The sequence below is a fragment of the Genypterus blacodes genome, unplaced genomic scaffold (genome assembly GCF_046128005.1).
Source record: "Genypterus blacodes isolate CSIRO-AG114 ecotype Tasmania unplaced genomic scaffold, CSIRO-AGI_Gbla_v1 ptg000021l_1, whole genome shotgun sequence".
NCBI lineage: Eukaryota > Metazoa > Chordata > Actinopteri > Ophidiiformes > Ophidiidae > Genypterus > Genypterus blacodes.
In genome coordinates, this window is record NW_027466834.1 from 9,475,318 (window position 1) to 9,500,679 (window position 25,362).

A 25,362-nucleotide genomic window follows, 5' to 3' on the forward strand; every position below is an offset into this window, starting at 1 on the left:
TGTATTTCACTTTCGGGTTTGCTTTGCATTTTCCCTGTTTAAGTAGAAGCTTAAGAATTTACCAGGCAGTTAAACATGTCACAGTTAGAAGGGGTGATAAGAAGACCAGTTTAAGTGTGTGTGTGTGTGTGTGTGTGTGTGTGTGTGTGTGTGTGTGTGCGTGCGTGCGTGCGTGTGTCAGACTTCATGAGCTGTAAACAATAATCAATCCAAATTAAAACATTTCAAGGCTTGAAATATATATAATATAAAATATATGTTAATATATTATAAGAAAGTATAATATATATACGAGGGTTTCACTTTAAAAAAAAAAAGTGAATTACTGAAATAAATTAACTTTTCCACGATATTCAAATTTAGCTGTGGTTGTCCTGCAACATCTACATTTACTGGGATTATCTGCCAATATGGGAATCGTTTTTATGTCGAATTTTCTCGATATGTTGCCCTTCTTAAATCAAACAATGTTCCCATGTTGGTAGGATTTCACATTTACAGTTTACAGTTTCTGAGAATTGTTATATGACAGAAGTCAGTGTAGCCCGGCGAGCTAACATGACTACAACTAGCCAAAAACAGCAGCAGCCCGGTCCAAAAAGCGTTCCTGTCATACTCAGAGGGGGGCCCACTCGGTCAAATGTCTCACTGTGGACTGGTTTATTTTGCAAAGACGTATTCTGATAAATTCATTTTTTCTTAATGTTTTGCTTTTCTCTTCTCTCCGGTTCTTCCGGACTTCCTGTTCCCCCAGGTTCCGAGGCAGTGAGGAAGGTGCGCTCAAGTTCTGACACGACGCGTGCCGTCAACTGCGGGGTTAACATTACTACCATTCATTCAGTTTACTGCGTCACTTGAGACTATATACTTCCTAAATTAAGTTCTAAATTAAAACCATGGATGATAATTAGCGCTATCGTGCATCGTAGTTTGCTTAGACATATATGTTGTTCACATTAGATGTGCAAATGTATTCCAAACAATTCCTGAACGATCTAAATATCAATCTGAACAGAAATGTGACACAATACAAAAGCATCTTTGTACGCGAGGCTGTCTCTGATGTATTTCGTTTCAACTATATCCTGCTGTAGAGAGCTTCCTGTTCAGGGAGCTTCCTCCTTGGCTTGAATCAAAAGGCTGAGTGTCACAGGTGTTTTCCAAGGAGAAAAAGTGCTGAATTATGCAACTAGTTCTGGAGAAACAAAAGAGACTCTGATAATTGCAACATGATGACTGAGAAATCTCAGAAGGGAATAATTCTGTACATAATGTCCAGCTGCAAAGAGAGAGAAGAATACACTGGAATTACATGACATTGTTTCAAAACATCTGTCCTAGTCATTAACCGTTTTTCCTGAGACATCCACTTGCATCCATAGTGATACAGCTCAGTGTTCAGTTGATGGTGAAGTCTCAGTGGACAGGTTTTTAAAATGCTCAACCATCTCAGAGTGGGGAAACACTTCAATCTACATTACTTTAAACTGTTCTCTAACTAGAAACCTGGAGAGTTTGTCAACCCAGGGTTCATGTTTTTTGGGACCACTTTCTGGAATACTCCTCTGTGCACTGTTCAATGAGTTAGTTATTTAAATGCTGCTCACAGCAGTATCTGCAATTATGTGTTGACTGTTTATTCTACTTTAGGTGTTGGAAGACATTGTTTCCAATCACTGAGGTCTTCGGGTCTTTACTACAAAGTCCAGTTGCCTAAGAATCACCTTTCCTTGGATAATGACATGTTCAGCAGCCCAAACGTGTGTGTGTATATGGTTGAAGAGCGCCATCTCCTGGCTGCTATTCAAGTCATATTGTGAGGGACTGATGGCTGCCAGTCTGGTTTCTCTCCTGACACACAGGATATAGAGGATTATTTTCAGTCAGGAGCATGACTTTATTTATCTTATGTAGCTTACCACCTACAACACTGTTACCATAAATTAAAGGAAACCCCATCTGGTCAGTTATCTGATAGTGTCTTTGACAACAGTACTGTGGCTTCAGTTTGTTTTTTCTTTCAACTTAATTCTTAAATTGATCTCACCAAACAGATTTACCCTTATTTTGTGACCTCACCAAAACTTGTTAATTCATTTGAGATACTCTGGAGTAAACACTGTCATCTGCTGGTGAGGACGGGGAAGTGAAGCGTCATCCCCAAACAGAGACAGTTTTGTCTCTGTAAGTCTTTTCCCCCCTTTTTTTCTTTTTACTAATTTCAAGAATTGTTGTTGAGAAAAAAATAAATCAACTGAAATGCCATTCCCTTACAACTGGCGCCAGTGCCATGAATCATTATATTGTTCTCATTCGTGTTTTCTCTTGTTATAGTTCACTCCTTTCCAGATGCATGGACACATTTATTTATATATTCATACATTTTCAAATATGTTTATATTGTTTTCATTCACATTGTCTGATATTGTTATAATTAAATGTCCAACGTTAATAAAAGGTTGTTCCTTTCCATTTGTCACCTGAAATGGTTTCTTTTTTTCAGTGATGAAATGCACAAAATATGACAAAATTAATTTAACTATTTGAATAACAAGGCAATATGAATGATGTTGATGTGCCTGCAAGCTCTGAAAATGTAGTTATTATGTGTAATTATATGTAATTCACTACTCCCCAAAACTGCTGCTAAATATCTATCCATCCATTATCTATCCACTAGTTACTAGTGCAAGCAGACTATGACTCCTCATCTTAGAAGCGTTGAGCTTTCATTCAAAATATATTGCAGTTTCATTCCATACATACAGTATCAGCATATCAGCTTTCAGCATTCCAAACTGAATATAATCCATCCACACACACACACACACACCTGCTGACACCACATCAAGCCAGGTAGGGTGTGTGTGTGTGTGTGTGTGTGTGTGTGTGTGTGTGTGTGTGTGTGTGTGTGTGTGTGTGTGTGTGTGTGCGTGCGTGCGTGCGTGCGTGCGTGCGTGCGTGCGTGCGTGTGTGTGTGTGTGTGTGTGTGTGTGTGTCAGACAGTTATTTATCTTTAATGATGTTGCCTTCATTTGATGTGTGTTGCTGCTATAAACAGATTAAAATGCCAGTCACTGGAAAAAGTGTGCTGCAAGTGCACAAACTTATTTGGACATGGTACTGTTTTTTGGTACCCTGATGTTCAATGTATTTAAAATGTTGCTGAGTATTTGTGTGATTGTGCTATTTTGTATTTAAATGCAAATAAAGGCTTTGGAAATGTATGTGTGTGTGTGTGAAAGTCTTAATATACCACCACATGCAGCATTGTGATAGAGTTGCATGTCAGTCCCAGTCTTCTCGCTCTGATAGCTCCTCCTTTTTTTGTATGTCCTACAATCAACCTACCATTACTAATTTTTTTAGCAATAATTGGCTAACGTTGGCTTTTGTGAATTAATCAGTCACCAATTTTAACTAGGTGGACATTTGTACATACATTTACATCCCCTTATTTAGCAGATACACTTTATTCATTGGGTTGAGATGCATCTATCCATGTAAATGACATTGTAGGCCATCAAGTACATTATCTATAACAGTTGGGTGTCAGAAAATGTAACAACTACAGCAACCAACAGTAACAGGGTGCTTGAAAATCTCAATGATCAGCCTAATTCCAGCAGGATCATAGCCTCCTTTATTTGGCCTATAACTGTTGCCCTGCACATTGTAGCATCTAAATTCTACCTGGGACTGATCTTGTGTTATCGGCTGAGTTGTCTTGCGGACCCTGATAGGGATGCTTGTGCTATTACTTTGGGTAGTGGTCCATGACCAGGTCCGGATCTAGACTGCAGGGCCTTAGTAGAGGTATATGCACTACAGTCAGTGCCATTCTAGTATATATGGGTAAGAAATAATAATGGTCCAAGAATACTGCCCTGTGGGACATCACAATGTAAATTCAAATAATAATAATTTTAATAATAATAAAAATAAATTAATCCATTTGACTCTTTCAGAATGGTGCAGGAGTTTTGATGTTCCTTGACCCTTACTGCATGTAACGAAACACACACTTGTATCAGGCCCTCTATCTATCTAACTGTTCCCACTCTATTTGGATCCCTGTGTTTCCTGTGTTGGAAGAATGTGCGTGTGGTGGTTGTGGCTCCCTGAGGTTGGGGCGTTCCGAACAAGTTCCCAGTTCATTCTGTTCTGTATTCTCTTGACCAACCTCCTCAGCACTCCTCCCCATACATGCTCCTCGTTTGTTTGGGACTTTCTTCGTTTTATAGTATCTGGGTATCTGCAGCTTTGAACACCGTTGTACCTGACGCCCTGCCCAGAGTTTTAACTTAACCCACGGATGGCGGTGGTTGAGGCCACTGCAAACTGGGACTTGGAATAATTGGTGCCTGAGAGGTCAGAGGTGCAGAATAAGTCACAATGCTAATGTTGACATCGTTGTAACGCAAGTGGGTCCTATGGCTATGGGAGTGTGTGCTGTGTTGATAAAGGGAATGTGGGGGGGAGTGTGATGTTTGGGGGAGGGCAGTGTAGGGATAAAGTGTTACTTGAGGTTCACCCAACCCTTGTATTAGTGGCAAGATCATAGTAACCACCGGCAGATGTGTGAGAGCACAATCTGACAGGATTATTTACTGGAAAACCAGTGAACATCGCCCTCCTCACGCTCTAACGCTTTACTCTTTGCTCCTTCAGCGATGGCCAAGTTAATACTTAATCTAAGTATGGCCCCTTAATTGCTAAGGCCAAGCCCTGTTTATGAGAGGGAGGTTACTTTGGCTTATACAAGTTTGAGCTTTTTGGACCAGAAGTTTAGAAGCACGGGGTTATCTTTTCCCGTCAAGTAGCAGGACCTCCAAGACTGACAGAGGACAAGACATTTTGGACAAGACATCCATGATGGCGGTTAAATCAAGTACTTCCAAGATTATAGCCATCATCTTTGTCGTCCTGACTTTCTCGGCCATTGCAGGAATTGTCGGCTTGATCATCGTCTACGAGACCATGATTTCTAAGGTGACACCGACGGCCCGTCCAACCTACACAACTCCCACCTACCCCACAGGACTCCCACCCGACTACAGGCTGCCAGGTAACTTTGTGCCCGAAAGCTATGAGGTGAACCTCCAACCTCACTTCTACAGCAGCATCATTGAGGATGTCAACGTCAACATCACCAGTCCCAACCAGACGATGCTCTTCACTGGAAATTGTACAGTTCACATCCGTTGTGTCCAGAATACGAAGACTATCTTCCTTCACAGCAATAACCTGACACTTTCAAAGACAAAGTTGCTAAATAGAAATACAAACGAGATGATAACTATTACCAGGACAGAGCACCACGAGGGCCTCAGCGACTTTCTTGAGCTGCAGCTTGATGACGTCTTGAAAGAAGGAGAGAATTATAGTCTGTTCATGGCTTTCCGAGGGGAAACAGCCGATTCAGGCGCTGGGCTGATTCTAAGCAAATACAAAGAAGGTGTCCCAGGTGAAAGAGACAATGCAGAGAGGTAAGTAAATAAAGCAAACAAGAGCAACTATAGTACCAAGGCATTTGTTAGGTAGAAACTTGTTTCGTCAAAATGGCACGATGTCAAAATCAGAATTTGTTTCTAACAAGAAGGTCATGTGTTTGATTCTGACTTCTGGTAAGAGTTAATGTGTTCTTCCCATGTCTCTCTAAAAAAAAATTTGTTGAAATGAAAACTTGAATTTGCCTTCTTGAGAGGGTGTGTATGAGTTTATCAATCTTCAACTGTGATGGGCTGGCGACCATGAGCTGGGATTGATTTGGCCCTGTGACCCTGCTAAGGTTCAGCAGGTGGAGAGATTGTGTGGATGTTTCATAATTAGTCATTCGGCAGAATGAAATAAGACCAGACTGAGAATACCTCCCCTTTGAAATGACTTGACAACTTTTCATCCAAAGGGATCAATTAGTCTGTATTAAATATACAAACCTGAGCAAAGCATAATCTAGTTTGACTGCAGAAATGGCGGAAAACAAAGGATGTGACCCAAACAAATATGCAAAGTAACTGAAAAGTAACAACCAAAAAAATAGACCAAATGTGTATCAGATGTCCCTGTGATCTGAGAGGAAACTCTGGTGTGCTTGTGGGCAGTTGGTCAGGAGGACCTTGAACCTTTATCTGCTTTGGATCATATTTTCCATGATTAACTGACAAGGTAAACATTGATTCATTTGTTGTTACCTTTCTGATTCAAGGTCAATTCTGGGCTCTAGCTCAGCTGTAATGTTTTAATCTGAACATTACAGTCTGAAGACTTTTCTGTTTGCCGCTGCCTTTAATTAAACAAAATCCTCTTTCACTGCACTGTTATAAACAAGTGGGGGGTTAGGGTCAACTGTACTAAAATGTCCTTTTAGTTTTAATTTTCTTTAAATTTTTCTGTTTTTCTTGTATCTAACTGCCTTGCTGCTGAAATGTGCGATATAAATAAAATTGCCTTGCCTTGCCTTGCCTTGCCTTGCCTTGCCTTGCCTTGCCTTGCCTTGCCTTGCCTTGATCCTGTGTAAATCAGCAGAAAGCACCAATAATAGAAATATCCCGGTGGAAAACTCTTTCTTGAAATACTTTCAGTGGTGTTGCTACTGTTTCACTGAAAGAAACTGAGATTTTGAAAGGATCATATTTTTCTTTCAAACCTGATAACTGACTTATAATCTGCATCAGGATACATTATCTCAATAATAAGAAATGTTTATGCAGGGAGTGTTTATCGAGCTGCATTAAAGGTCCTATACAATACAAAACCATATTTTTCCTCAGCCTTATGTGTGTAAATTGCTCATTCTTTGATCATAACAACCCAGAAAAATCTAAATGACAAAAAAGTCTGGGTTCCGCAGAACCTTTGTGAAAATGTTGGTTCCAGCCACCTTCCAGTCCCCAAGGGAGCATCTGAAAATCACACGTACTGTAACTAGGAGAATTGCTCCAGCATAGCCTGTAACTCTAATGTGTGCTTACGGGGAGCAATGTTGAGATTTTGGCTCATTTGGATACCGTCAGTGCCAAAAGCTCATTCTGGAAAATATCAGACTGGGATTTGGAAACATGCTGCAAGAGTTGGGTTTGTGTGGATGTTTTTTTTCAACAAACCTCACAAAATCTATTTAAAGGCTACTAACTTGTGCTAAAAAGAGAAAAATATGGGTCTCATTAAAGTGTCGATGAAACATAAAAAATAAGAATATGTTATAATATATGGGGTTGATTATGTAATGGTTGGTGTCATTTCCAATATCTATCTTGCTGATTTTTTCAAATGTATTTGTAGATTTCTTGTTGCCACTCAAATGGAGCCAACGTATGCCAGGAGAGTTTTCCCTTGTTTTGATGAACCAGAAATGAAGGCTGAGTTCAATGTCACAATCATCCACAGGCGAGACACGATCGCACTGGCAAACTGGGGCTTTTCAGGTAGGAAAAGACAAACAAGTGGTCAAAAGTACAGTGTGCTTATTAAATGACAATAGGAATGACAGTCAAAAGGGAGTAAAGTATATTCTTCCTAATTCTGAACTGTATATCCTCTCTCCAACCTTTTCAGGGTCTACCTTTATAGATGATGAGTGGCAATTCACCCGCTTTCACACAACCAAGAAGATGTCGACATACCTGCTTGCCTTTTCGGTTTCAGAGTTCAGATCTGTTTCCTCATCATATGGACGAGTGAAAGTCCAAGTAAGTCCACACCAAATCGTTCTTTTCAGCAGTTTGTTTGTACGCCTGAAAGTCTGTTTGCAAAGATATGGCAAAAGCTTGGATGGATTTCAATGAAACTTGGTGGACATGTTGGGCAAGAATCCATCAAATTCTGGTACCAGTCACGCACGCACTGCCTATGCTAAACATGAAATATCCATTGACCTGCTGGTGGCGCTATAACAGCAACAGTTGTTCAAAGCACTCATGTGGCGTGTTCCCCTCTGCTCCTAAAGATATATGCACGCCCTGAAGCCATTGCAGCAGGACATGCTGATTATGCTGCCAACATCACCGGTCGTATCCTAAAGTTCTTTGAGGATCGTTTTGAGATCAAATTCCCACAGCAAACGTTTGGTATGTAAATTGGATGGATGAAGGAAAGTCATTTCTTCTTAAAACAAAAGTCAGTTGATCCATTATTTCCAGCTTCACTATGTATGTTGTGACTACAGGTGCATCTCATTAAATTAGAATCTGGTATCTCCCCATGTTGTGTCTCCTACTGAACCAGACTGAGAGACAATTTAAAGGCTCAGGAAACCTTCACAGGTGATTTGAGTTAATGAACTGATTAGAGTATGACACCGTGAGTCTACAATATTGTACTTTTTCCACAATATTCAAATTTTCTGAGATACTGAATTTGAGGTGTAAGCCATAATCATCAAAATTAAAACAAATCAAGGCTTGAAATATTTTACTTTGTGTTTAATGAATCTATAATATATGAGTGTTTCACTTATCGAATTGAATTACTGAAAAAAAAAAAAAACTTTTCCATGATATTCTTATTTATTAAGATGCACCTGTATGTGCAATAACAAAATTACTTCCTCATTTTAGCCTACATTTTGAGACATGTAAAGTCTAAAGTCCGCCCAAACAATATTCAAAAGGATAAAATGCCTGAATGTTGACTGAAATGTTTCTCTCTTGTCAGATCAAATTGCAATCCAAGAGTTTAGCTTGCCAGCCATGGAAAACTGGGGACTGGTCACATACCAGGAATCATTCCTGATGTATCAAGAAGGAGTGACCTCATTAATGAACAAGGAGATGATCGCCATTACCGTCGCTCATGAAGTGGCACACCAGGTCAGACTGACAAAAACCTTTCTTTTTCAATTCAAGTCAATTCAAACAGTAAAACCAATCATGATGTGAGCTTTTGTTTTCTTGTACAGACTTTGTGCAAACTGCCCACTATGCAAATTGATTTTCAAATATAGAAAGTGTGTATCTACCTCTTCCAGTCATCGGATTTCTGAAACGAAATTGGGGCCCATTTCCTTCAAAATTGTCATTTGTGTTATTTTGTGTGTTTGTATTTTTGAGTTAAATGCCAAAATCCATTACTGATCAGTACAAAATGTAAAATGGACATTATTTTCAAATATCTTTTGAAGCGATTCTGTGCTGCATGGGTACAACATGGGTGTGTGTTATTCTCTGGTGCTAGACAGCAGGAATACGATGGCAGGACATACAAACCTGCCATATGATGGTCTTTCTCAAGTTCCACAGACTTTATTCTCCTTTTGCTGACAGTGGTTCGGAAATCTGGTGACGATGAAATGGTGGAGTGAAACTTGGCTGAAAGAGGGTTTTGCCACATACATGTCGTTCTTGGCGGTCAATGAGGTGGAGCCCGAGTTTCACATTGTGAGTCACAACCTTAGATGTTTACTTTATAAGCAGGAGCCTGCTCTGAAGCATTAAATGTACATTTTTCCCACTATTCCCACTACCAAGGAGGTTATACTTTCCCTGTCTATTTGTATTCTACGATGGGCTATCAACAGGTGTCAGTAGTATTAATCTGGAGCCAGGCATCAATACAACCTGAATGTATTAGCTATGTTTACATTCCATGACAGCGTTGTCATACCATGAACATCATTCCTCATTAATATCTCTGTTTCCTCAGTATGATAGGGGTGACCTGGCCAGCATTTACATGGCGTTTGAGGAGGACACTTTGGCCGCGTCACACCCTCTCAGTATGAAACCGGATGATGTCCAGACGACTAGGGAGATCCTTAACATGTTTGATAGCATCACTTACAATAAGGTACTGAGATGAAAGATATAGCCGACATTATACCAGCAAGTAAACACAGTCAGACACCTTTTAGAGTTTCTCTTTTGAACTCAATATTTGTTTGCATTATTTTAACTGAATAGTGTTTACAGTGCCCATGTCACTGAGCATGTTTTTATTTAAATTTTTAGAAAGTTAATAAGTAAGATATGATTAAACAAAAACACTAGATAATAGATAGATAGTTTCCATTGCAATAAGCAAAAAGACAGTAGCAGCTGCACTCCAGACAGATGATGCCCGATGTAGTCCTATGGTTAGAACTCATGTCTCTTTACTTTCCCTCTGTAGGGGGCGGCTGTGCTGAGGATGCTGGAGGACGTGTTGAGCAACAGGGTTTTCACAGATGGGCTCAAAGTAAGCAGCATTTTGAGGTGGTGGTTACGCTCATCAGTGAAATTGACAGAAATTGAGTTGTGAATGATATAAGACCCTAACGTATTCCAGGACCCTTTACTTAGGACTAAATGTGACCCCTGACTTCTTGTTTTTAGCTTTCTGACTAAATATGACCTATCTGTCCCTCAATCAACCAAAGGTAATTTTATGTCAGCACAAACTAAGCAGAAGAGAAACTGAAGAGTTGTTGTTTGTAAGTGAATGTAGGCGTGGAGTTGTTTGTGGTTCACCACGTGGAAGTGCTGGTGCATTTCCAACCTATGAACCTATGAAATAGGTTGGAAATGCACCAGCACGTGATCATGTCTAAGCAAAAGCACTGATGTGTAGTTTTACTGTACTGTAGGTCAAGATCACTTTACTTTCTCCCATATCTAACTGATTTATAAGGTTGCATAAAACAGCAGACAGTTTATAACACCAAGCTCAGTTTAAATACACACATCATGTCACAAACTCTCGTGCTTTTCGATTTTGCACACTTCGTTAATGACCTGCAGGCAAACAAATCTCTGTCGGAGGCTTCACCTCGAGTCAATGTCCCTTACAGCACAACTAAATTAAATACAGGCCTTTAAATTAACAGACATATAACATGTTCACATCAACACCACATGTACTGTATGTATACACACATTAATATCTATCCCACACACATGAATACTGTACAATGTATGCTGCACTTCATAAATGGACTTTTCTTACGGTAAGAAGACACGTTCATTGGCATCAATTTATATTCAAAAAATGTTTTTCAATTGTTTGTTTTTCCAATTTCTCTTGTTGTAGCACTGATGTGCACTCTGAGTGAAAACAAGCCGTTGAGGGTACCCGGCCCGCTATGATTGGCCAGCCGGCACTGAAATTCATTCATTACACATTGAAGTAAACATGTTACAGAAGTAAAGGACCATTTAAAAAAGGGCAGCTCAGCACCTGTGTGTTTGGCTTTAATCCATCGGTAATGAACTCAGTGACACGGTCCGTCCCTCTGAATACAGAGCGTTTATCTGTAATGGAGTATGGACTGTAACGCTTTTACTTAAGTTAAAGATTTAATTACCCTGATGTGTGATGTGATGTGTGGTGAAACTCTCTTCAGAAAGTGTGGTAAAATGAAAGCTGCAGCAGGATTTTATATTTAATTTAAATTATATCTTCCGCTTCTTCAATGGCACTTTGACAATATTTTAGTAGAAGACTTCAACATTCCTTTAACCCATTTTATGGAAACCACTTATGGTACTGGTTGTTTGTGTGATTTTTGGTCAAACCTTCCTACTTTCAGATTACCTACTTGCTTTTCAAAATTCTGTCTTATTGTGCCACGGCTGTGCAGCCACAAAATAAACCAGAAGACTTTTTTCTTTTTTTCTGGAGCCTCTTAACGATTGGCCTACCGCAGCTGTGTTTGGCTGCTTTTTGGGCAGCTTTTAACATCAATTATGATCCCTCCCTCCCTCCCTCCCTCCCTGCAGATGTACCTCAATGCTTTCGAGTATGGAAGCACTGTGCGGCAAGACCTCTGGGACTATTTAGATAAGGTAAAGATCTGGCACATGTATGAAATGGGATCGAAAACTCTACTGAAACATATATTGATCACAATTTATACTTTACAATCTTAATTAACTTTTGTGCAATGCATGCAGGCAGACAATGAGGATGGCGGCCACATCGAGGTTGCCGATATGATGAAAACGTGGACCACTCAGATTGGTTTTCCTGTCATTACCATCAACACTACCAATGGAGAGGCCTATCAGAGGCACTTCAGTTTCAATAAAACCTCAGACTCTAAGTACGCGAACACAAAAGTTCCCTTTCACCTTCTGTGCATCACAGCTTTGGCCATGTGGAGTATATAGTAACTTTGTTAAGATAAGATAAGACAATCCTTCACTAGTGCCCAACACACAGTCCTGTGTCCTCACATACTATGGTCGGTTGGTGAGGTAATTCATAACCCATGACGTGAGGTGGTGGGCCAGGTGGGCATTGCTTTGCGTCTTTCTTTTCTACATGGTTCCGAGACGCTGAAGATATAATTTAAATTAAATGTATAACATAACCAGACATTTCTCCAATGCGTGTGCCTTGTTTTATACTCTTAATCTCTCACTTAGCAAAAATAGAATGGATTTTCCTTATTGATCAGCATCATTTACATGTCAGGCGAAATGATGTCATGGCAGGCAGTTGCTGATCAAACCTCTCTCTGTCTCTATTTCATGTCTTTAGTTTAGTGTGGCACGTCCCGATCAGAGTCAAGTCACAGACATCTGCCCTTCCTCTGATCTGGTTGAAAAAAAAAACAGGTAAAATAATACACAGAACTACAGGCGATGTCCTCTGATACTTTCCTGAAAGAATCTCCAAAAAGTCAAATTTTAAGGGCCTTATTTTCACATTTGTCCAACTATGAGTCTGGCTTTTCAACTTCTTCCAGTTTCTACTTCTACGAGCTAAAGCAAATGTTTTTGTTTTTTTTATGTTTTTCGATTAAGCAGAGATCTGAATACTCATACTTACCTTTTTCCCATACTGCATATTTTTTCTTTTACTATACCAATGATTTGAATTAGTCAAGTACAACTTACTGTCGAACCATTTCTGATCTCTTTTGAACAGGTACAAGCGAAAACTTTATTTCAAAGCGTGGAGAGTGGATCCTAGCAAACTTCAACTGTCCTGGATACTTCATAGTCAACTACAACCCTGAGAACTGGGAGCGCCTCATGACTCAGCTGGAAAGAGACTCAAGTGTAAGTATTGCTGCCAAATAATGAGTCAGTAAATTGCATGACTGAGCAGAGACCAACTATCAGCTACATCAATAACAAAGCACAGAATGTCAAAACAGCTCAAACGCTACTAAGTCATAGATGAGAATGAAATAAAAAGGACTCAGTAGTTTGTCGAATATATGATCAGAGTCTGACAGGTGAGAAATTGCATGCACACGTTCAATTATACTCAAGAAAATAAACTTTTTCATTATCATAGACACATGGTTATGTTATTGGCTTTGGTTCCAGAAGGTTGACAGTCTTGGTTGACAGTAGTTGGTGTCAGTCTATGTATTGATTGATTATGGACTGTATGAAGTACATGTAGAGAAACATTTTGAACATGTATCATATTTGTTTGTAATTGATCCTTTTTTTAAAAACTAAAATATCAACTTCTTTATCTTGTTGTCCAGCTCATTCCAGTTATCAACAGAGGACAGATTGTTCAAGATGCATTTTACCTGGCTAGGTAATGATCCTAACCTTTTACAACATATCTTATATAGCAAGACATTTAGACCATATTCAGTTTATGGTGGTGCTGTTAAAGGTTTGCAATTTTAGTGTTGATATAATTAACTTTTTTAACGTTTCGGCAAGTAGCCTTTGTCTGGGTCTCAAAGATACACTGTGAAGATACACCTATTTAAGAGTGAAACACCAGGTGAAAGTCATCATGACATCAGAGTAACTAAGTAAGCAACACAGAGATCTGTCTTTAAGTGTAAATACATACAGGTGCAGCAGAGAGACAATTCAAAGGCCCAGGAAACTCTATAGGTGATTTGAGTTAATGAGCTGATTAGAGTGGGACAGGGAGGCTACAATATTGAACTTTTTCACAATATTCTAATTTTCTTAGAGACTGAATTTGGGGTTTTCAAGAGCTGTAAGCCATAATCATCAGGATTAAAACAAATAAAGGCTTGAAATATTTCACTTTGTGTGTAATGAATCTATAATACATGAGAGTTTCACTTTTTGTATTGAATTCAAGAAATAAATTAAGTTTTCCACTATATTCAAATTTATTGAGATGCACCTGTAATAGTGCAAGTTGTAGTAAGGCCATGAGATACCATGTGGTTAGGGTGATTTACAAGGGAGAAGGACAAAGTTTATCAATCCCCAAGTAAGACCATGTCTGGCTACTTATTACTTAGGTGAAGTACCATAACATTTTTGATATTTACTACATCTTCATACCAAATACATGTGTGTATTGGTGTTTGACTCTTAATGTCTTATCTTTGAGACCCAGACATTGGTTAAAGTCATCACAATGTCATCAAATGACATCATCTTTCTGTTTTCTCTCTCTCTCTGTCTCAGAGATGACCTCTCTCACCAAATATTGAATGCTCTGTTCTGCTTTCTCAGGGCTGAAATTGTCGATGTGACACTGGCACTGAATGCAACTCGTTTCCTTCGGGATGAGAGAGCAATCGCTCCCTGGCAATCAGCAGTGCGGAACATGGAGTACCTTGTCAACATGTTTGACCGCTCTGAGGTGTATGGACCCATGCAGGCATGTGTGAATTTTCCTATTATATTAACAAAATGACTTGTTTACTTGCATGGATTTCATTTGAATTGAAACTCCAGAACTATGATTTTGTTTTGTTTTTTGCCAACAACAAACCACATTTCTCTGTTGTCCATCCATTTGCCCAGTACGTTTCAACGTGCTGTACATGAGCTTTGACTTGTGCTGACAGATAACAGTGTCACCCTATACACACGATAGAAAATCATGGAAGTGTGTGTCAGAACACGCAGTCATGAGACGGTCTAAAGGTGAGTTTAATGGGCTAATCTGACAGAGTTGCAGCTTCTCTCTGAGATGATGAGGTCATCAGCAGCGAATACTGACTGACTGATATAGCGAATTCACCACCTATCTGTACCACTTCATGCAAAGCAGAAGAATGGCAATTTCTTCCGGCTTGTACCATATCCTTATAGCCCTCACTGAGTCTAACATCTGGTGTAGCTCAACTTAATTGAGACAACAAGCGCCTACATCCTATGTCAGATTTATACCTTCTAGACTTGGTGGCACCACAGATAATAACTCTGGAGACCCATGTATCATAAAGAGAAAGGTGAAAATAAGTTCATCCTCATCATTCAAACCCATCTGAAACACAAACATGTCTCCAACATTCCACATGTGTAAACATCTTGAACACTCCTAGTCAACATTATAAAAAACCCATAAAACACTGATTGAAATTGCTAAATACTGTGAGGCTTCTGAGCTTCCACATGTGACATATTTATACATATACTGGTGGAAATACTGAACAAGTAGATGGAAAGTAGACAAAACGTTCATGTTGTGGTGGTTTGAGATGAAAATTGTGTAATTTATGACAAAATAAGTAAAGAAAATACAATCAGTATGTTTGTTATTAAGGAATAATGTCTGATTTATTCATGTCCTTAAGTTTTGCTACTCTGTTCTCTTCAAACCTTAAATCATGTGCGCTATTCATTATGCATTGTATGTAAATTGAACACACCTTTATGGAGGACAGTTTGTAGGTACAGATGTGCGTAAGTCTTTCTTAACTTGGGGGACAGCCTGCACTTGGTCTAGATTTAAGTCTGCCTCAGGATGCCGGCCAAAGAGTAACTTAGTTAGCTGCGAAAAGATGCATGCATCAATAGCTCAACTGCATCAATCTGAAATTTTGAAATCCATAATAATCCATTGTTTTTGGTAAATAATACACAAGCAAAAACTACTATTAGTATGTAGGTCATCAAGTGAGTTAAGTATCTCCCATTGTGGGTTGTGATACAAACATATATTATGGGAAAGCTGTCTGGCTTGGCTGTTGGTTCCTTATCAGACCATAAACCAGGACATACTGTAGTCAGCATGTTGCATTCATGTCTGCAGGTGTACCTACGGGATCTAGTAAAGGGGCTGTACAACTTCTTCAGGAACGACACAGACAACTCAATGGTCCCACCTGACCACTCATTACAGTAAGACGTCAAGTTATTGTTTTCTAAACTTCAATAAATATTATTTGTATCAATATGTGCATAGTCATAACCATTGTATTTTCTGATGGTACAACAGATTTAGTATTCATCATGGCCTTGCTTATAAGACATAAATGACAATGTGACCCATCCTTAGGCTCACCCAGATCACTGCCATTAAGTTGGCATGTAGCAATGAGCTCCCAGAGTGCGTTACTATGGCTACAACAAAGTTTGCTGAATGGATGAAGAATGAAACCTACAACAAGTATGTGCAAGAAGTTCAAGATAAACATGACATATATTTAGTTCTGAGTCCTGGACAAATATGTAACAATGATTTTTGTCTCTCCTGGCTAGCTTTTCCATTTATCTATTACTTGCACAACAAGGATTTTATTTTATTACTTTATGCTAACTAGTGTTATCTGTTGTTTCTATACTGACATCATATTGATCATACAGATTTATTTCCCAGCATTTATTTAATGAGTAGGTATTTATTAGCCAGTATGCTTACATGTATGCATTAAAATTTGTCCCCAAGAAGATTTCTAATCAATACAAGTCAATGCTTCAGAAATCTCTCATTTCCACCTTGACTTGACTTAATTCAATATTAACCTAATTCAATTCAATTAAATGAAATAATAATTCAGTGATGTGAATATTCAGTGAAGTAATAATGATAATAATAGGATGCTGAAAACTTAATCACACAAAAATAATGGAGAACAGATGGGACAGGATCTCAATATAGTATATTGTAACTGAGGAAGGATATGCTTTAAGGAGGATAACTTTATTTGTTTAATATCTTCAATTACATTTTTTATTATTAGCGATTATAATGTTTCAGACTTTATGCAGTTGGATCACCACACTTAGTATGAAACTTGTAATAATCTGTCTGGAAATACAACCATGTCAACCCAAAATGTTCACCCTCAACCACTGAATATCTGTGTGTGTGTATGCTTGTGATTTAGCATTCACCCCAACCTACGGTATGACATCTACTGCGCTGCTCTGGCTGCTGGTGGGAGCGTGGAGTGGGATTTTGCTTTGAAAAGGTTGCAGACGACCACTGATCCTCTAGAGAAAAGTGATCTCCAAGAAGCTCTCGCCTGCACTAACAAGATCTGGCTGCTCAACAGGTGAAGCAAATGAATGTTTATTTAATCCTTCCATCTTGATTATGACTCGCCTTTTCAGATTTGCACTTTACCACACCTTATCAGCTTCTGTCCCATAACATTTATATGCCTGCTTTGATCCACTCAGGTATAAGACATGATTGCACATACACCAGAGGTCTCAGGTGCAAAGCCTGAGTTGATCAGCCTGAATTTATTATACTGTTCTCTGTACTTTGCTATTCTGATTGTTCATTCTACAGTCAATTTTCATAATGAACGCAGAGTTTGATAATGGACCGGTCAACCTGGCAAATTTGTATCACTACATCAAAAGGTTGCCAGCATTCCTTGCCAGGTACAAACTAGAATGACAACAACAAACTAACATTGCCTTCTTCTTAGCTGACAAGAAGGCATGTCTAGATCAACATCACAAAAAACACCCTACTCACTACATCTCATCCCATCAATTGATGGAAATGTGCCAATTGACTTTACCTCTAAATACACTGATACTGTGTAGTTAGCTCATAGCTTCAACTATGCTATTTTTGCTGTATTTAGAAATCAATCTGTAAAAAATCAATATGCGGTGTGAAATTAATTCTTTCCGTAGTAAGTAACCATATAATAAGCGGGACAATTTATTTCCAGCAGGAGATTATCATGGAATACTGTATACCCCAACAGAGATATTCTGTTTTCGCTCTTGGACCTGACCAAGTTCCTCCCATCAGGTCAGGGTTCTGAGAAACCAGCTGTGCTGTGGAGACCTCTAGTTCCAACGTTGTTCCGTCAACTAAACATGTGTCAGACAAAATTATATTGGTGTTTTTTTTGTATGTGTACACATAAACCTCTCTCACACCCACGCCCATTACATGAATCCCAGCACTGAGTGACGTAAGCAATTAGATTCCTTATCTTGCAGATACCTGCAGTATACTCTGGACCCTGAGGTATTCGTCATGGATGGTGATTACATCTTTACAGCCATTGCCAGAAATGTGGCAGGGCATGCGCTGGCCTGGAACTTCCTCAGGGCACACTGGACTGAGATGAATGAACAGTAGGTTGTTTAGTCCCTCTTTTGTTTTGCCTGGGTCCAAAATTTTCCAACATATTGCAAAAATACATTTGTTGTAACGAAGCTGACTCATTGATCGCACTCTGTTGCCATGGCAACATATGCTCCACAGCAATTCTGGTCAAGAGTAGAAGTTGTTGTTGGAGCTTAGTTGGGCTGAAATATAAAGCACCGCCTTTCACCAATCACCTCACTTGTAAAATAGCGGCATCGTACCTGCAGGATCCCCTATACCGTATTTAGGGCGTTTCCCTGTACAAGGATGTGGGAGGATATTTAGATGCCCAGTGGATATTCTTTATCAATGCTACAGATTCATACATTTATGTTGACATGAATGGTCAGTACACTTAACATAGAAGCATAAAAAAATAGGACAATATGCACACAAGATCCTCTGACTTGAATTACGTGTCCATCTTGTTCCTGTAGGCTCGATTTTGCAGACACGCCCCCCATTAATGTGAGCGCACGTCTCTCCATTATCAAGGCCAGCTTCAACAAATCTTGCTGTTTAGTGGCTTGGTGATACCATCTAAACCTGATTGCGGGGTTTCGATTTTGTTGAGCCAGCTTACGCAAACAAGGCTGAGCTTCCTTCTTCGTACAGGCCCCGAGTGTAATCACTGTCGTGTGTCTGTCACGTGAATAACTTGCCTGACACTGCAATAACCAAATTAATGTTCAACTGTTATAACATGGAACTGGAAGTCATAGAATCTAAATTATTTTTTCCTTGGCTAAATATGCACTATGATAGTTACAGCTAGCACACAGAGACAGACAACTAAGTCATACTCCAGTTCACACCTATTTATTGTTTAGGATATTTAGGATTTCCAGTTGACCTAAGGAAGATTAAAGTTGAAAGTAAGTTTAAGCTAGATTTGAACCCAGAACCTTCTTTGCTGAACCCAAGCTAGGAGGCACCCTGCCTCTTGCCCAATGACTGCTAAGAGAGGTACGAAGGAAGAAGGAAGACAGTATTTCAGAAGTTACAGCCTCATACACACAAACTAATTAGACCCTAAACACATAATTTACTTCTTACTACAGCCTGTCTCATGACGGGTTTCTGAGAAGCTGCCTGTAGACACTTCCTTGTAATCTCAGCTGATTCATCACACAGTCCTCATCTGCAGCCAGGCTCTTGAATAAACAAACAGGGCCATAAAACAACAGACTACAATAAACCACTTTATATAAACTGGGTGTCTTCTGGTCAAAGGTTTTTGCACTTTGTTATTTGATAAGCACACAGCCACATCCAAGATAAATAAAAACATAAAACCAAGTCATCAGGTCAGGTAAACTGTGACGGTAGTCCACCTTCACCTTTCCTTCATAGTTGATTCTTTGTTTGTAAATGTCTACAGCTATTCTCAGATTATGTGTTATATGGTTAGGTGAAAAGTCACAATCTATGATTCATCTCCTTCCTTGTCTACCCCCAGCTTTGGTGGATATCTACTGGATACTGTCGCCAAAAGGTTCTCCACAGAATTTGAACTGGAGATGGTAATTTCTTCATCTAATATGTTAGAATGACGATACTCATGTCACTGAAGTCAAAAGGTGTTTTTCCATTGAGAAGACCTGGTTGAATATCAGAAATCCCTCCCTATCATAATCAGTTTGATGGATTTTGCGATATCGCGTGTTTTTCTTATTTACAAGCCTTGCTCCTTAATTACTGTGTTGTTTGTGACATCATCAATATATACACATGTATGTTTACACACACACACACACACACACACACACACACACACACACACACACACAGTATATACACTGCCTGGCCAAAAAAAAAGTCGCCACCTAAAAAAAAAGGTCACACTCTAATATTTTGTTGATTGATTGATGATTGATGATAGATTGATGATTGATTATTGATGATGATTGATGATTGATGATTGATGACGATTGATTGATTGATGATGGAAGAGTCGGACCACTGCGCAAAGCCTTCTCCAGCACATCCCAAAGATTCTCAATGGGGTTAAGGTCTGGACTCTGTGGTGGCCAATCCATGTGTGAAAATGATGTCTCATCCTCCCTGAACCACTCTTTCACAATGTGAGCCCGATGAATCCTGGCATTGTCATCTTGGAATATGCCTGTGCCATCAGGGAAGAAAAAAATCCATTGATGGAATAATCTGGTCATTCAGTATATTCAGGTAGTCAGCTGACCTCATTCTTTGGGCACATAATGTTGCTGAACCTAGACCTAGACCTAGACCTAGTTAAATCCAGGTGGCCAGGCAGTGTATATAAACACAGTTAAGACTCAGAAGAGGAGAAAAGGAAAAAACAAATCTGGACAGCACAGTTTCTAAAAAAAAAAATCTGTTGAACACTGACAGGTTTTATAAATAGTGACTAGGAGTTTTGAATTGAAAATTTCTATTTCTAACATATAATATGTGCTTTTGTTTCTGCAGTTGAGGCGTTTTCAGATGGACCACAAGGATGAACCGGATTTCCCCGATGTGCGGGTGGAACTGGCCATAGAGCAAACGCAGGTCAACGTCCTGTGGGTCAAACAGAACAAACAGAGTGTACTGGAGTGGTTCCAAAACCAGTCTCATAATGACAATGGGAATAACAATACCACAAAACCATACACTTACTAACAACCAATGTGTAAAGCTCGTCCTCCATAAAATCCACAAGTAAACAGTGAGGTGAAAAAGTGAATCTGACTTTGCCAAGAAAAAAAACCTAACGATAGTCCACTTACATGCATAAATTGTAAGATTACTCTGAGTTACAGACCTGGATCATGTGAGCCACATGTGTGTATGCAGCAGGAGACAGTATCATATTTATTTCATCCTCATTCATTCACACGTTCTCCTTCCATAGCTGCAGTACAGACAGAAATCCTAACATAGTGCGTAAGTAAGACTACTGTGTGATTCAAAATACACAATAAAAACCCAGTTTGGCCAGAGAAATTTGGCCAGCGAGATTTAAACCAAATCATATTCAAAGCATATTCATAGTGAATGAGCACAAATCTAAAACTAAAACCACTCACAAAGAAGCAGTTGATTGAAATGAGCTTGTGTACATGCTACATGCTGCAAAGGCATTACAATTCCTCCTTTGACTTTATAAAGTATGAATTATATTTTTGAAAACATATGTTGTGTATTATTAAACTGGCATATTGTATTTTTCTTTTAAATTCAAGAAATTGTAGTCTTGCTTTTTTATTGTTAAATCATATGATAGTTTGCTGGCAAAAAAGTGATTAAATCACTAAATTATATTTTAATAATATTTTTGGAAGAAAAGAAAAAGTTTAAATTAATGACTCTGATTCCCTGTGTGGTAAAATTGTTATTTTTATTAATAAATGTGAACTTTGTGTACAAAACAATCCAGTCAATATCATTTTGTAGTAAGAAGTTGTAAAAACATGAACATTTTGAGTTATGTTCCACAGCTGTTTTGTATGACATCAGTGCTGTAGGGTTTGGGCTGGTCCCTACTGCCTTTGACTGAATGCATAAATGACTGTCAGCTGTGGAGTCATTTATGTTCATTGTGGACAGAAAAGAGTCCAGTGGACAGGTCCACATGTCCAAGAAACCTTGAATATGTTATTATGAAATGCGGAATTGTGTAACAAAAATGTTTGTACACACACTTAATTGATTTGTGCCACACATGAAAACATGAAAACAGCAGTAACTTAATTTAGGAATACAACAGCATTGGTTGGCAAATTCAAATACTTATTCAGAAAAAGCTCAACAAATACTCAAAACCCTAAACTGGAGTCTGGGGCCCAAGGTGTGTGTGATCATACACAGCACCTGATCCATTACTGGGTTAGGGAGTTAGGTTAGTGTAAGGCTATGCTGGTTTGTAGTTTAACATGTACTCCTATGGGAGGTGGTCATCTTTAAAAATGCGCAGTCATGACTCCAGATTGACACATCACTAAAATAATGGACAGCTCTGGACATCCTGTTGAGAGGCTGGCATCCATGCTATCTTGAATATGGCACAGTCAAACCAGAGCAATGATTGAATGGTCCCATTTTGCTTGCGAGGATGGCAGGTATCCACCAGCATCTCGGTCAATACCCAAAACTGTTGGTGTCAAACATGCATGCAGACAGATCTGACAGGAAGCACCTCTGCAGGTCCCCCTCCTCAAAAGGCGGCATGTGTGAAAGGCACACATTGGTTCATGGGGTGACGCAATGCACAACTCAAAATCAAGTCCAAGTCCAGTTTGACATGAGATTTTGGTTATGCTGAGACCTTCACATACCGTGAGACCACACTACTTTTATTTTTCGGCCAGATAAAGACACTACACATTAATGCCACAATGATACCTTTCAATTTTTTTTTACATATTTCCCACTGTGATGTAGTTCAAATATAGAGCATCACAAAAAGGCATGGATAGAAGACAAATCTGAACAGCAGAGTTCCACTCCCATGCAAGGGTAGGGATCCGATCCAAAATATGCAGGAAACGGGGGCAGTTACAAAAACATTTGGCAATAATCCTGCAGTAATTCATAAAAAACCCCTGAAGAGTCCAGTCCGATACAAATGACAAGGGGCTTCCACACCCAGGTCAGCAAATGTAAGAGTCCCCAAGTGAAAGTGGGAGTTCCAGTCCCAAGACAGACGGGAATCAAGCAGAGATCAAACAGCCCAACCTCCATCCTGGAGCAGGGCCACGGCTTTAGGTTGACCATAGAGATGATGTGTTCTCATTCCTTCTTCAATCATCCTGTGGGAAACAAAGCCAAAAAAGTGAGTCTTCTCTCAAAGAACCTCCTAGGTGACTGTATTTCACGTCCGGGTTTGCTTTGCATTTCCCTGTTTAAGTAGAAGCTTAAGAACTTACCAAAGCAACTAAACATGTTAGAAGGGGTGATAAGACGACTGGTTTAGTTAACATTACATTACATTATGGTCATCTAGCAGACGCTTTTATCCAAAGCGACTTACAATAATGCGGTCAACAAAGGTAGATAAAAGAACTTCAGGTCACAAGAAATCGTAAGCGCATTTCCTTCCAAAACGTTCCAAAAGTTTAAGTGTGTGTGTGTGTGGTCAGTATGGTTCTAGGCACAGTCAATACAGTATGGTAGTACTATAATGCCATACATCAAAGGATACAACATATATCCTGACATTTGGTGTATATAACCTAACAGAAGGTTTTGCCCTCATAGTTCCACCATTCCATCGGTTAGATGTCCTCACCCATTCGTCCTCCTCTGCTCCATCACCTTCTCCTCCAGGCTTCGGAGTGCCGCTTTCCTGCACTTTGTTGGACATGATCTTATCTGTCCACGAGGCTCCAGCATTTTCATCTCCAGCAAAGTTGCACTTTGTCACAGTGCCTCCGTCCACTTTAGCTAAGGAGACTGGAAGCACAAAGCTTTTTTTTTTTACAGAGACAAAGAAGAAAGACATGGAAAAATAAACAGAGCTTGGGACTTTACATCTTAAGAAGTAAAGAGTAAAAAGCATTCTCACAGATGAAAGGACTGTTTCCTTTGGTCTTCAGCCGCACATCTTGTCCCGTCTCCAGCTCGGTTTTGTCCATTTCCGACTCTGGATACCAGAAGGCCAACGTCCCGCTGAGTTGGTGCTTGTCTGTCATTTTCAGCAGCTCTGCTTTGTTTATCATAGCTGACAGCTGCTCCTCAGACAGACGGTCTGACTCGCCTTTAGCTTCAACCTCTGCATGGATAGAACATATCCAAACGTGCAAAAAGTTTGGTTCTAGAAACATGGGTGGACTGAATGATGTTTCTGAATAAAAGCTTATGTATATAATTTATATATTTATAAATTATATATATATTTATTGATCATTGGTTTGCTGGTTGTATTTGCTGATTTGTTTTCTGTTTTGTGCGTGATGCACTCACTGTAAGACGACATGAGAAAGCCTGTGTTAACCTTCTTGGTATCACCAAAATTGGGCTCAATCTCCTTTCCACTGGCATCAAACCTCCTCTGATGGACGCGGCCGGGTTTGATGTACAGCACATAGAAACGGACCTGCCAATGACAGCAAAGAACGCGTAACAAATGTTGTGTCTGTTTGACTGATGTTGCATCTCTATGTGCTTTGGCTGGATGGAGGCTTCAGTACCTTCTGCTTGTTGACATCAGTGATGGCGTGTCTGGAAACATCCAGCAGCTTTCCTTCAAGGAGAAACCCTGAACCACTGAAAGAGAAACACAATAAGCTTTTGGCCACAGCGTCTCAACAAACACACACAGGTCCATCTCATTAAATTAGAATCTGGTATTTTCACCATGTTGTGTGGCCTACTGAACCAGACTGAGAGACAATATAAAGGCCCATAAACCCTTCACAGGTGATTTGAGTTAATGAGCTGATTAGAGTGAGACACCGTGAGGCTACTGTATATTTCTTTTTTACAATGTTATAATTATCCGAGATACTGAATTTGGGGTTTTCATGAGCTATAAACCATAATCATCCAAATTCAAACAAGTAAAGGCTTTAAATATTTCACTTTGTGTGTAATGAATCTATAATATACGAGAGTTTCACCTTCTTTTTTTAAAATTGAATTACTAAAATAAGTTAACTTTTCCACGATATTCAACTTTAACTGTGGTTGTCCTGCAACATCTACATTCACTGGGATTATCTGCAAATATGGGAATCGCTTTGATGTCGAAATTACTCGATATGTTGCCCTTCTTAAATCAAACAATATTCCTATGTTGGTAGGACATTTACAGTTTCTGACAATTGTTAAATGACAGAGAAGTCAGCGTAGCCCGGCGAGCTAACATGACTACAACTAGCCAAAAACAGCAGCAGCCCGGTCCAAACAGCGTACCTGTCATACTTAGAGGGGGGCCACACTCGGTCAAATGTCTCACTGTGGACTGGTTTATTTTGCAAAGACGTGTTCTGATAAATTCGGCTCATTTTTTCCTCAATGTTTTGCTTTTCTCTTCTCCGGTTCTTCCCCGTGCGCACTTCCTGTTCCCCCAGGTTCCGAGGCAGTGAGGAAGGTGCGCTCGACTTCTGACACAACGCGTGCCGTCAACTGCGGGGTTAACATTACTACCATTCATTCAGTTTACTGCGTCATTTA

General features: G+C 39.4%; 2 protein-coding genes across 2 annotated transcripts; one reads left to right on the forward strand and one right to left on the reverse strand.

The window, feature by feature from the left end:
- The first annotated feature begins 4,789 nt into the window (after positions 1-4,789).
- Positions 4,790-21,474, forward strand: LOC142991883 (aminopeptidase N-like). Its single transcript, XM_076142052.1, has 20 exons — positions 4,790-5,489; positions 7,285-7,427; positions 7,558-7,691; positions 7,949-8,069; positions 8,656-8,810; positions 9,264-9,377; positions 9,643-9,786; positions 10,108-10,173; positions 11,694-11,759; positions 11,868-12,016; positions 12,457-12,533; positions 12,847-12,980; positions 13,421-13,476; positions 14,388-14,535; positions 15,916-16,004; positions 16,162-16,272; positions 16,994-17,161; positions 18,075-18,212; positions 19,685-19,748; positions 20,677-21,474. The coding sequence occupies exons 1-20, from the start codon at positions 4,873-4,875 to the stop codon at positions 20,866-20,868; spliced, it is 2,886 nt and encodes a 961-aa protein (XP_075998167.1). The 5' UTR covers positions 4,790-4,872; the 3' UTR covers positions 20,869-21,474.
- Positions 21,475-22,520: 1,046 nt separating this feature from the next.
- Positions 22,521-25,285, reverse strand: arpin (actin related protein 2/3 complex inhibitor). The gene is made up of 6 exons (XM_076142046.1): positions 25,102-25,285; positions 24,378-24,453; positions 24,151-24,283; positions 23,753-23,959; positions 23,477-23,640; positions 22,521-22,997 (listed from the first exon to the last, which is right to left on the reverse strand). Exons 1-6 carry the CDS (start codon positions 25,191-25,193, stop codon positions 22,989-22,991), a joined length of 681 nt encoding a protein of 226 aa, XP_075998161.1. The 5' UTR covers positions 25,194-25,285; the 3' UTR covers positions 22,521-22,988.
- Between the last annotated feature and the right edge of the window lie 77 nt (positions 25,286-25,362).